This window comes from Phytophthora infestans, genomic scaffold, assembly GCF_000142945.1.
Source record: "Phytophthora infestans T30-4 supercont1.15 genomic scaffold, whole genome shotgun sequence".
NCBI classification, from domain to species: domain Eukaryota; phylum Oomycota; class Peronosporomycetes; order Peronosporales; family Peronosporaceae; genus Phytophthora; species Phytophthora infestans.
The window spans coordinates 1,036,177-1,048,185 of NW_003303744.1; the positions used below are offsets into that span (position 1 = coordinate 1,036,177).

The following is a 12,009-nucleotide window of genomic DNA, read 5'->3' on the forward strand; positions in this document are numbered from 1 at the left end:
CTCGAACCTCAGCGACAGCAGTAGCGAAACTGAATCCTCGGTGACTTGGCTAGTCGAAACCGAGTTGACTGGGTATTGAAGTTCCTGCGCAAGCGCAGGCCAGTCGGCTTTTTTCTTGGGGATGGGCTTGAACAGCTGCATCCACTCATCATTCTGCATCAGCGCTTGTACGCGGTCGAAAACGCGCTTGGCGGCTGGTGTATCACCGTTGATAGGTGGGCGAGGTGCCTTCAGCAGTGCTGAATGCTTTGCACTCGCCACCGAAGGCTTAGAACCCTCGGTCCCCTCGTCATAATCATCATAGGCCGGTTCCGGTCCCGCAACATCATCGAGCTCGTCGGCGAGGTTCCTCGAAAGGGACCTGGTCGTCCCGCTCAGCCCCGATGATAGCGTGGCCGTTTCCGGCGTCGCTGCGCCCGGCTCTGGAGCCGGCGTCTTGTCTTCGTAATCTTCATAATCGTGGGCGTCAGGACCGATGTCTGCTTCGTCGTCGAAGCTCACTGAAAGCTCGGTGCCGGCTGCAAAGCGCGCAGCCGGTCTTGAACTCTCGTTGCGAGCCCCGCCAGACTTGGCAGGCGTAACTGGTACCGTCGGTTGTCCTTTCGCCATGTTTCTTGTCTTTTTCTTGTTCTTCTTCTCTTGGTAGCTCGTAAACTGGAAGGCCATACAAACAGCTCACAATGGTCACAATCTGCTCCCGGGTCGCGGCACCAGTTGTGGTGCTGGAAATCCCACGTGAACTCTAGCTACAGATGTAGTTAGGATGTTCCCACAACAATACGTCTACTAGGATAGTAAACGATCGTTCGGGCGGACCTGAAGACCCCAGTTCTGCCCTTGCACCGGGACAAACTGGACCTTGTAAACTACTTATATAGGCCAACCAGTAAAATAAGAACACGCTACTAGCACGAGCAAAGCTAGCAGGTGTTTTGAATCCTCGTGGTCCCAACAGCGGAAGGGTACCAGGCACGGGTAAGCCTTTTACGAGATCACCGAGTGTTCAACACTCGGCTGGAAGAAATAAAAAGGGAGGCAATTCAAGCACTCCCAGTCGTGCAAATAGGCAACAATAAGCCGTCACGTAGAACCTCCCGATAATAATCGGCCAATACACAAAGTCTCTTGGCCTTGCCGGATGAACCCTCGCTACAGAGCTTCGAGTTCACCGACAGGCATAACACACTCAAACAAGCTTGACCTGACGCTTACCTTGAAGCCGGACGTCGCTCTGTGTGCTTGAGTGGAAATTCTGTTCTGTATTTAAGCTTACCCTTTCGGGTCTATTCCTAATAAGAAGTCCTAATCAAGTATACAAATATCAAGTGAACAATGATCCGTTATGGATCTTCTTGCATGCCAAGCGTCGTCTGCACTGTCGCATGAGCATCTTTAACGGTCCGCGCCCTGTCCCAGACGGTTAGCGTGTCTTCCAAAGGTCGCTGAGTATTCCGCGAACTCATCCCAACCGCCACTGAGGGTTCGTACCGTAGATGGTCCGCTGAATGCGAATACGGCCAGTCCATTATTAATAATAAGGACAGCCTGGATTCAGTGACATAGGGCCGTATCCGATATTTGTTGAAAACTCGGAGGTGACGCCGTCGAGTCCCTTGCACCTTGGCGTCTCCGTACATCACCCGACCGAGGGTTCGTCGCTTGAACAACTTGGGCGGTGTCACGTCTTTGTCGACGGGTGATAATCCGCAACCACGGAGAAATCACTACACCACAGTTTGTTGTATTTGTCGACAGTGTAACCTTGTAGAACGCCACGAAGAATGGAGTAGATGGCTCGAAATGACGCTTGACTGCAGCGAAGATGACGACGAAACCAAGCGTCATACTCGTCTTGAGCGAGCATCACGTCAAAGTCGATGTTGTGGAGCGTTAGGATATATTCTGGAGGTGCTCGTTGGGCCGTGGCAGTAGCTTGTGCAGCAGCAGCTGCGGCTGTAGATACTGCGACCAGGACCTCACGGTGCTCCATTGACGAGTTGGTGGTGGTGGGCCAACCAAAACCAACAAAACATCTTCTTCAGGGCGTTTTGTTGCAAATCTGCAAAGAATTGTGTCGGACCAATCATATCAATCCATAGTTGAAATGAAAGCCACCACTAATAAAAATCCGATCTTACATATTGCAGTCTATTTTTCAGTGCCATCCCTCACTATCTAATATACTGGTATATCCGATAGTGACATAGGGCAGCGGCAGCTATCCGTTTAAACAGGTTGGTCAGGACTTAATCAGTGTGCGACACACCACGGAACTCCTCTCGATAAGGAATTCCTGTCCATGGCGGCGAACCGCACTGCTGACTTCGCGCAGCTCTGCCAGCACTATGCAGCTGCAAAGGGAAGAAGCCCCGCCCTGCAGGTACGACTATTGTCTCACATCTCGTAATGATCACCTCCCATTGCCTCTGCTCGCTGCATTTAGCTTACAAAACTTTACTGCCCACGTCATAGAAATCTGTGCACACGCCACTTCAAGAGAACGCACAGTTCAACGCTGCAGCCTCAGACATCTCCAAGGAAGTGTACCAGGCCTCCAAGAGGCTACAGCAGCTCACACAATGTACGTGGATACTTGCTGTAGAAAATTGACCCACGGATGCTAACATAATAGTGACGTACGTAGTGGTGCGGCAGAACAACATGTTCAATGATCCAACTGAGGCCATTAATGAGCTGGCAGCGTTAGTGAAGAAGGATATTACAGACATCAATATGCAGCTGGACAACCTTCAGGAATACATGAATAATAAGCGGCAGTCTGCGCCCTCGAGACAAGCCGCCAAGCACTCGGATGCCATCGTCTCTTTGATGAAATCCGACCTCATGGCCACGACCAGGGGGTTCAAGGACATTTTGGAAGTCAGACAGGAGAATATGAAGCTGCAACAGAGTCGACGTGCTAGATATGGCAAGACGGCGTCCAGTGCATTGGGCAAGCCCCTGGCCTTCAAGGCTCCTCAGCCCCCGAGAAGTAACAATAGCCACACCGGTAGTCTGCAGGAAGTCAACCTGTCCAACACACTGCCGCGTCCAGGATTTAGTACGGAGGACAGTGGGAACACAGAGATTCAGCCTCTTATCACCACCATGACACAGGAGCAAATCGTGGCAGAGCAACAGAACTACACCGAGTCGAGAGCAGAAGCTGTGTCCCAGATTGAAAGTCATATTGTGGACATCGGACAGCTTTTCGGACGACTGTCGACGTTGATACACGAGCAGGGAGACCTCGTGAGGAGGTTTGTGCTTACTTCAGAGGTTATTGTGTCGCATTGGAGGATCTGACAGGTGTATGATTGGCTAATGCTGTGCTACAGAATCGATGACAATGTGGAGGAGTCGCTGGTGAACGTGAGCAGCGGCGAGCACGAGCTGCTCAAATACTTCTCGAGCCTGTCGAACAATAGACTGCTGGCGCTCAAGATCTCCGCTATCTTATTGGTTTTTCTCATCTTCTTCATGTTCTTTTTAGCTTAAATAAAAATAAACCACGAGTGCCCAATACCGCCTGGTAATCACGGAGTCCATTATAATTCTCTTGTGCTATTGCTTCAACTTGACACCTTTTTCTCACATTGTTTAGTGCTTGGTGTCATGGTTGTCCTCGTCTGGTTTGATGGCAATGAATCCGCCGAGCGACAGGGCCACGACGGTGGCGCCTTGGGCAATTACACGTAGACGCATGAATTTCTGTTGTGTGGCGGCGTCGGCGGCGCGGCGGAACGAGGCCAAGCCGCCAATCAGCACTCCTGCCGTGGCCAGACAGCCTAGTGGCACCAGCGGCTCCTCTCGGCAGCGGCGCTGCATCTTCTGCCAGCCTGTCTCCATCGGGAACGCGTTCATCTTGACTGCTTCACGTTAGTTGCCACTGCACCGCAAGTTGATGAGTGTGGGCCCTTAATAATGCCTTTGTTGCGAGCTACAATTCAATGACGAATTGCATCATCGAATTGCAGTGACTAGCAAATAAACTGGGCAATTCGAATATCATCTTTCATAAGGTCTCCTAAATGTGTTTTGAATCCACATTTATATTTAGATGCTGTGTGGATAGCAAGGTATGTGTTTTCAGTAGTAATTTACTCTCCACCCCTGAATTCAATCAAGGGGGCAGGCTCTACATTAGCCTTCGCCGCCTTTCGCTAAGATGCTCCAGCTACGCAAGCAAGTTGTGCGCCGCGCGCTGCAGACGCGTGCCATCGAGTGGACCGCCATCTCGCAGAAGCTGACTGACCCGCGTGCCCGCGCTGCCCTGGACAGCCTCCGTGACGTGCACGGCCAGGTCGCCGCCGAGGCCCGTAACTACGTGAAGGAGCCTGAGGCGATCGACTTCGATTACTACCGCTCGGTCATCAAGAACAAGGAGCTGGTGGACGCCATGGAGGCTAACTACAAGAGCATCTCCTTCCCGACCATCACTCCCGAGGAGCTGGACGCCTCTGCCAAGTCGGCTGACCTTCCGGAGGAGCTGCGTTTGAACGAGCAGGAGACGGTCGACAAGCTCGTACGTTGGGCTACAAAAAATGGTATTGCAATTATAGCTGATACTGACTATTTAATTATGTTATATATGGGCTGAGTACAGTTCGCCCAGCTGAACGAGAAGGTGACGGACTCGAAGGCCCGCATTGAGGAGCTCAAGGAGCTCATCGGTTTGATGGAGGAGACCCGCACGACGCTGGCCACGACTATGGATGAGGTGACGGCCATGTACCCGGAGGTGGAGGAGGAGATCGACGACGAAATCGCCAACCTCGACTGGGAGAAGGACACGCAGTAAGATGCTGTCATCTAAAGACAGAAAAAAATCTTGGACGCTGCAGCTTTCTACAAGAATACAGATGCAAAGTGGACGAGGGAGGCTTGATCAAGCAGGCGAGCAAGTGAGCACGTACAGCACAAATCGATCTCTCCTCGTGGCTGGTGTATCCTCTTTAATTGCCAACTCTTCCAAACACGCAAATTGAAGTGGGTTTGCATGTGCCTCGCTCGCCGACTCATCCGTTTTTCACGTTAATTCAGTGGTGTCTGCAACTCGTAACAGGATGATACAACTATTTCAAAGCACAGCCCCCAACACCTTGATTCCAATTATTGCTGGTGTTTTAGGCCATTCTTTTAGTTACTCGCGCGTGCGGTAGGCTTCCGGTACGCGGAATAGCTCCTTGGGGTTCTTGGCTATCTCAGTGTCCACACAAGCGTTGTAGGCTAGCAGCGCGTCTTTGCACTTCTCGAGCGCCACATTGCCCACCTCGGTGTTGGAATTCACCACAGGGCGGCTTGCCGTGCTCGTAGAAACACGCGAAGAACTTTGGTCGCCACCTTCTCACAGGGCTTAGGCACTCGCGGGAAGTTGTCGCTCACGCGCAGCTCAGTCGTATCCGCCATTATCGTCTACAGGTCAGCGCGTATTGAGGTCTTGGAAATTGTAGGGTGGAGATTTGAGTTTGAGTAATCGGCGATGATACAAATTTTAAGTACAGTGAAAACGCTGATGAGTACATCGGCAAGAGCGAGATGAAGTGAAGTGAAGTACGAATTGCAAGTCTGGTTTGGGTCAAGGTCAAACAAAAATCTCTTAATCTATCTATCGCGCAGTGCTGTTGGTCTACGTATCATCATTTCTCGCTACTGCTCGCACTCTCCTGCGACCATTTGAGCTTCTCCTTGCCGGCCGATCGTCTGTGCTGTGTATGTACTGGTACTCGATCGGCCTGTTATCTATTTGCATGGAAGCACAGCGGATATTAACTGCTCAGTCGTCAGATCGCCGAAAACTCCCAGAACACAAAAAGTAGTAGAGCATTGATGCACCACGCAATACGCTCCCCAGTTTCTCAATTGATAGCATGCACCAAAGCAAAACTAGTCGAGCGCCACGTGGAGCATCAACTTCTCCATATGCAAAAGAAAAACACTTACGTTCCGTCGTCATCTTCGCCGTCGAAGTACAGGAACTCGGACGATGTGTTGAACGCAACTCCCGAGTCCAGGAACGTCGCAAGCGCAGCACCAAGCGGTCGAGCCACCTATTGCGTTCAACATTACGCAGTTAGCAAGCCATTACAAGTCCTAAAACCGCATTGCAATGCACGCAACATACGGCGCTGCCGAAGCGATTCTTGCTGGTCTGCACCAGTTTCTCGATAGTAGCTGAGTTTTGCTTGCCCGCAGAGGAGCGTGCCATTGCCCTGGCCACTGCGCGGGTCATCTTGAGCCGCTGCCCGAATCGGTAGTACGTCATGGTGTCCGGGTGGTATAGTAGTTGCTGAAGTAAACAATTGGTGGCCGCATGTTTTGGCAAGCCATGTACCTAGAATGTGGTACGCTGTCAGACAGCTGGTGTAAGCTACGTAAAGCTGTCAATAACTGTAGCCATGAAGTCGGCAAGTACTCGGTTGCAAATGTGCATGTTGCACTGTACGTGAATGAGAAGGTGATGCACCTGGTATATTTTAACAATGGACATTTGCCTGGGGTTTTACTGTAGTTAACCAGGCTCTAATGCTGGATGTGAAAGAACTGGTACGTAGTTCCTCAGCGTTAAGTGAATGCATAAATATTGTTTTGCTTGGTCTTGTGATCAATTAACGAGTTGAAGATGAATTGCTGGCAGGTGCAAACCAGCCCCACGCGGGGTCGTTGCACTCTTCTCCTGGTGGACATTTTCCTTCGTGCAAACAGGACCAGACTTGCTCGCCGGTATGCTCTTGAAATTGCATGTCCTGCGAAACACACGAGAGTTAGCATTGTGACGATGTGGTGCGAGCTCCTGGTAACGGTTTGAGACGAACCTCGTGATGGGCCTTGTCGAAGATGGAGCTGGCGCGCGAGCGGAGTCCACCTGAGCTACCGATAGACGACTCTGTACTGGCGGAGCTGTCGGCGGCGCTATGTCGAAGGTCCTTCTTCGTGTCGATCTTGAGCAGTCCGAGGTGCAGCGCAGTCACGGACCTTGCAATCTCATCCTGTATTACTTGGCCATTAGCTGGGTTGTCTTCGTCGTTCTCTCCGTCACTATCCTCGCCGTACTCATAGTACTTGGCTACTGAGTAGCTGGTAATCCCCACCACTACACCGGCGGCGATCGCCGGGTTCTCGCGCAGCCATCGCACGCCGTCAAGCACCTCGGCCGGTGTCGGTAAGTATGATGGAGATCCTATTTTTGTAAAGAGCTTTTCCATCAGTGCAATTCACACTCTATTCGTCTCAGAACCTCCTCTTTGCCTGAAAGCCGTTGAATTCAGTTGTGGCTTGGGCAAAAGGTGGCTTGTGTTGCACAGCTGGCTTACTGAGGTGATATGTTGACGCGCCGTCCTCGTGAAGTAATTCGGGGCTACTTCATGTAACGGCAACTGTCCCGGCGATCCAAGTAGGGCACTCGCGGATCAGGTTGGCTGAGTTCAAACGGGACCCTAAGCAATCTTCCATCTCCACCCAACCAGCTCAGTAACTAAATGTGTACTGTGGTTTTGAGCATCAGGCAAGTACATTTAGCAACCTTCCCTCGGGGTCCGGCGGTCCATGTCCTTGTTAAAGCAGCCAAGAGTGTCGGTACGGCCTTGAAGTACAAAAGTCAATTTCAGCGCGTGCATTTGTGCTTGAACCACGCTGACTCTGCAGAGGCGAGCTTCGCAGACACGACGAATAGAGTACAACCACTTCCTAGAAACGGACCCGTCGTCGATGGTGGCCGCGACGAGTTCTGCATTGCACATATCCTCCAAGGTCCAATGCGAGCGAATGTAACTTCAACTTGGGTGGCCCACACAATTAAGCTGAAGCTGTTTACCAATCAGGTGCATGTAATATATTTATATTTTTTTAGGTTAAAGCTGGTTTAACACTCGGGGCGAGCGCTATCAGCCCCGATTAACTGGTACATCTCTCTCTCCGTACCCGGTTGCTCGGGCTGTAACAGCCGACAGACAACCGACAGACCATTGTACACTGGTGCATACAGTAATAGTCTGACTGGTGCATGTAATAATAGTCTTTCTCTCTGACTCAAAGACTAAGTGAGTCCGTTACGTAGAAGGCAGCGAGCCTAAGGAATCACAGTGGATGTCATTTGTGCGTTACAAGTTCTTATCTGAATGTCACTCCCAATATCTCGCCTGGTGTGTCATCGCAGGCATTCATTTGTTTGGCGACTAGCGAGCCAGTTCTATGAGCGGATAACATTATCCTTTTACCCCATAATGACAGCGATATTTACAATAGCAAACAAAGCTAGTATAGCTCGAAGAAACAGCGGCGAGGATCATGAATGTCGCTGTAAAGCCTATGTCCACTGGTACCTTAAATCCTACGTCGATTGGAGCCGAATCGAGAATTCGAATCAGTGCTGGTTCTCGTTTCACGGTTAGATGTTTGTCAAGATGCTACGAAGCACTAAACTGACTCTGGATTCGTAGTCAACAGTAAAAAAACTCAATCTGCGGCTTTAAAATGTCTTGGATGCTAATAGTTTTTAGCAAACAGCCCGCGGCCACGATCCTGGTAAAAATTTCTTCGCCTAAAGACGTAAGTTAAGTTTTGGCACGACTGAGCTGTACGGCTTCGATAGTATAAACACTTCGTCGTATTTGTTGATACGCTTTGGCAAAGCGTAGAGTAAAGCGTGTGCAGCCGATATTCAATAGCAGTCTCTTCTTTCTAGGATAATCGATATGTGCCATTTTCGAACTTAACAAGCACTTGAATTGCCCTACCCCTCGCGAACCGGTCAGATGAACCGCGGACCGTCATTCGCCGTTTGCCATTTTTCCTCTCTTATGACTGGCCGATAGTGCTGCGGGTGCTTGACTTCGCTTTTGTATGCTTTGACTTGGTTGGTCCGAAACCTTTGCGACCTCCTCCAGTGGGCATTCATTTTGCGAGAGGAAAGGTGCGTTGGGGCGTCAATGAGGCCGCTCTGGTTGCCTAGTTCGTCGTCTACAGGCGCTTTCTTGCACCCAGCAAGGAGCCACAGGCTCGTAAATGAGAACCCCATGCAAGCAGGTCTTTCAGACTCGCCATACAGACTGAGAATAAGCACACTCGGCACTGAGTTGATACAGGGCAGCAGGGGCGTCTATAGACGACGGATTGGCGACGAGAGTACAGATTTTCGCGACGAATTTGAAAGCTGACAGGACACTTTATCGTTGGCATATTACAGGGAAACATGCAAATATTATTCTTGGTAAAAAACTCTGAGGGGAAAAAAACCACTCTCGCTGGAACGTGGAAGCCGCCCCGAAAGCCCTTTGGAAAGTGTCCAGCCAAAAATTTCGGCACAAGGAAGGGAAACCCGGCCTGAACACACACGTTTGGATTCTTCGCTGGAAAGACCTTTCCTAGGAAGCGAGCCACCCTTCTCGGACTACCAAATCCAGAAAGGTGCGACATCCATCGATCGAGTTTATAACAGTAAAACCGGTGTGCTAATCTTCCTATATGCTCCTAACAACAGAGTCGACCCTCCACTTGGTGCTGCGTCTGCGTGGTGGTGCGATTGAGCCCACGCTCGCCGCCCTGGCCAAGAAGACCAACTGCGAGAAACAGATCTGCCGTATCTGCTACGCGCGTCTCCCGCCCCGTGCCACCAACTGCCGCAAGAAAAAATGCGGCCACAGCAACCAGCTGCGCATCAAGAAGAAGCTCAAGTAATTGCTAGGTCTACTGCTATCGGCTTTTCCTTCTCGCGGACGGGAAGTGGATTGCTCTCAAGAAGCGCACGACGGCAATCTGCAGTATTGCCTCTCTTTGTTTAAGCAGCAGGTGGCAACACGTCTTTCAGTGACTGTGGTGCGCTGAAGGATGAACTACTGCTATGCAGTGAGGAACTCAATACACATCTGTCGCTGCGCTCGGCCCCTCTCCAATTCATGATGCTTCTATTGTTTTACCTGTTTATTGTAAGTGTTATTGGTAATGTGAGCTCGGCAACACGTTGCAACTGTCGACCCCTTTCATTGTAATACGTTCGCCCACCTCCTTAACTAAGTATAACTGGTAGCTTCTTTGGGTTATCTACAACGATTCTCAGTAAGTCAACTTTCTTAATTTCCATCTTCAAAGACAAGTAAGTCCACCTTCCCGAATGCAAGCAAGTAAGTGCATTTCAAGCTCCACCCGTCCATCGCATCATTCGAGTCTTTCCTCACGATGGAAGAACATTTTTGAATAACGCAGAGCATCCAACAATGGCAAGAGCATAGCGGCTGATGAACCCGGTGCCATTTCCAAATCTAACAAAACGCCGGCTGATCACATCGACTGAGCGCTGACCTACAAGGCCAATAGTAGCTGATGTATTGCTGCTCACAGTTTTATCCAGTGCTTCCATATCGATCAGCAGCGTACTTTTTGATTTCACAATCGCCTCACGCAGACCGGCAGCTCTCCTCAAAAATATATTTACTGGAAATGAAAAGTTTCTGGACAAGAAATAACTTATTGAAGTACTCAGAGGGTGGTCACAATTTGATAAATTATTTATGGATTTGTCTATTATTTCACAAAATTTATTTTTAGATTTCTGCTCTTAAGATATCGGCAAACCGGTGCCGCTGACTTAAACTCAGTTTGCCAACTTTCACAACCTTAGCCATGTTCTGACGCTTCTCTGATGCCTTCCCAACGCTCGAGGAGCAAGTTCTTCCCGAAGCCATTACGCTAGTAGCACGATCACGTTTTGGTGCTGGTATTTGCAGATTTCCGAGCTACCATGCAGGTATTTGTTCTGATCAGAGTAGAAATCCATTTAAATTAAATTTTGGGGGAGCCCTATCGACCGGTATCACTTCATTTGATGCATCCAAATAACCTCCAACGGCTTCGAAGAGATTGTCATCTTGAACTGCCTTAAGGTAGGTACCATCACATGTCGGTGCTTTCACGAGATGCACAAGTGATGCTTTAGCGAACAACGTGACCCAAAATTGTTTTTATGCCCTCGCTATCAAACTTTACTAGGACTTGGCTCGCATAGCTTTCTCTGTTGCAATAGTAAGGATAAACATCTCGTTTCTAGTTTTTGACCAGCTCAAAAAATATATACTGCTATTTTGTAAGGCATCATTTGGATGTCCCAAGTGTTTTTTAAAGTGGTTTACTTACAGACTCGCCTAAAACCGTGTACGTTTTCGTTTGTCTTTTTAAACTAACTTGTTGGACTCATGGGACTCATATTCGTAAAAACACATTTGTGTCGGCTTCTCGAAATACGGGCGGTTTTCATCGTAATTTTGCAGCGGAAGTCATCAATATCAATAGCTCCGCCTCACCCTATTGGTATCCATTGTACTGTAGTACTAGAGTAAAGTACTACGTAATACTACCTATACTATTTCGCTGCAGTATTACAGAACAGCACTTCTACTACTACAATTAATACAAGCACAGCAGCGTACTACAAAATTAAGTAGTACTGGATTCAGTACTCATAGTACGTAGTATTACTGTCACAGTAACTGTGATATTGCTGGTAGTCCTACTTGTCTGAGTAAAAAAAATGATACTTATGAACCTAAGTACGAATCGGGCGCCTCCTCTATCTTTTGAGCCCTTAAAACTGAAGAAGTTGTGGTCGCTCAAAAATATTATCTCCATTTATGGGCCCTCGAAATGACGATAGTGTTGTGAGCTCAATATTTTTTCAATTTTAAAAATTTAAGTGTTATTTAAAAGCTCTTGTTAAAAGCAATTGAATAAGGGTAGCTTTACAGTTTTTTCGATACAATAAATGTCACTGTTTCGGTTACCAGTAAGTGTGAAAATCAATTGGGCTCGATTATCTCAATAACTCTAAATGGTTCATAAGTATCATTTTGTTTGACGCAGCCTTAAATATGTGTGCACAATTACTACATGTTCACAAATTCTAAATTCTTAGCAGAAGGTGAAAAACTCCCAGGATGTCATGTTGAAAACCAATTTCTACACTACCACCCTTAGACAGCTAAAGACGCTTGAACGCTTAGTTGCCCACGGCCCACACGG

At 48.9% G+C, this 12,009-nt stretch overlaps 5 protein-coding genes across 5 annotated transcripts; 3 read left to right on the forward strand and 2 right to left on the reverse strand.

Annotated features, from left to right (window-relative positions):
- Positions 1-2,276: 2,276 nt before the first annotated feature.
- Positions 2,277-3,498, forward strand: PITG_09548 (syntaxin-like protein; the record flags this gene model as incomplete). The annotated part of the gene is made up of 4 exons (XM_002903135.1): positions 2,277-2,380; positions 2,473-2,581; positions 2,645-3,260; positions 3,339-3,498. 4 exons carry the CDS (start codon positions 2,300-2,302, stop codon positions 3,496-3,498), a joined length of 966 nt encoding a protein of 321 aa, XP_002903181.1.
- A 102-nt stretch (positions 3,499-3,600) lies between these two features.
- On the reverse strand, positions 3,601-3,864 carry PITG_09549 (uncharacterized protein; the record flags this gene model as incomplete). The annotated part of the gene is made up of 1 exon (XM_002903136.1): positions 3,601-3,864. The coding sequence occupies one exon, from the start codon at positions 3,862-3,864 to the stop codon at positions 3,601-3,603; it is 264 nt and encodes an 87-aa protein (XP_002903182.1).
- A 263-nt stretch (positions 3,865-4,127) lies between these two features.
- On the forward strand, positions 4,128-4,875 carry PITG_09550 (uncharacterized protein; the record flags this gene model as incomplete). Its single annotated transcript, XM_002903137.1, has 2 exons — positions 4,128-4,525; positions 4,607-4,875. 2 exons carry the CDS (start codon positions 4,169-4,171, stop codon positions 4,799-4,801), a joined length of 552 nt encoding a protein of 183 aa, XP_002903183.1.
- A 1,691-nt stretch (positions 4,876-6,566) lies between these two features.
- PITG_09551 (uncharacterized protein) lies at positions 6,567-7,258 on the reverse strand (the record flags this gene model as incomplete). The annotated part of the gene is made up of 2 exons (XM_002903138.1): positions 6,567-6,746; positions 6,816-7,258. 2 exons carry the CDS (start codon positions 7,203-7,205, stop codon positions 6,609-6,611), a joined length of 528 nt encoding a protein of 175 aa, XP_002903184.1.
- A 1,049-nt stretch (positions 7,259-8,307) lies between these two features.
- Positions 8,308-9,890, forward strand: PITG_09552 (uncharacterized protein; the record flags this gene model as incomplete). The annotated part of the gene is made up of 6 exons (XM_002903139.1): positions 8,308-8,385; positions 8,506-8,547; positions 8,886-8,911; positions 9,104-9,123; positions 9,185-9,208; positions 9,479-9,890. 6 exons carry the CDS (start codon positions 8,308-8,310, stop codon positions 9,673-9,675), a joined length of 387 nt encoding a protein of 128 aa, XP_002903185.1.
- Positions 9,891-12,009: the final 2,119 nt, after the last annotated feature.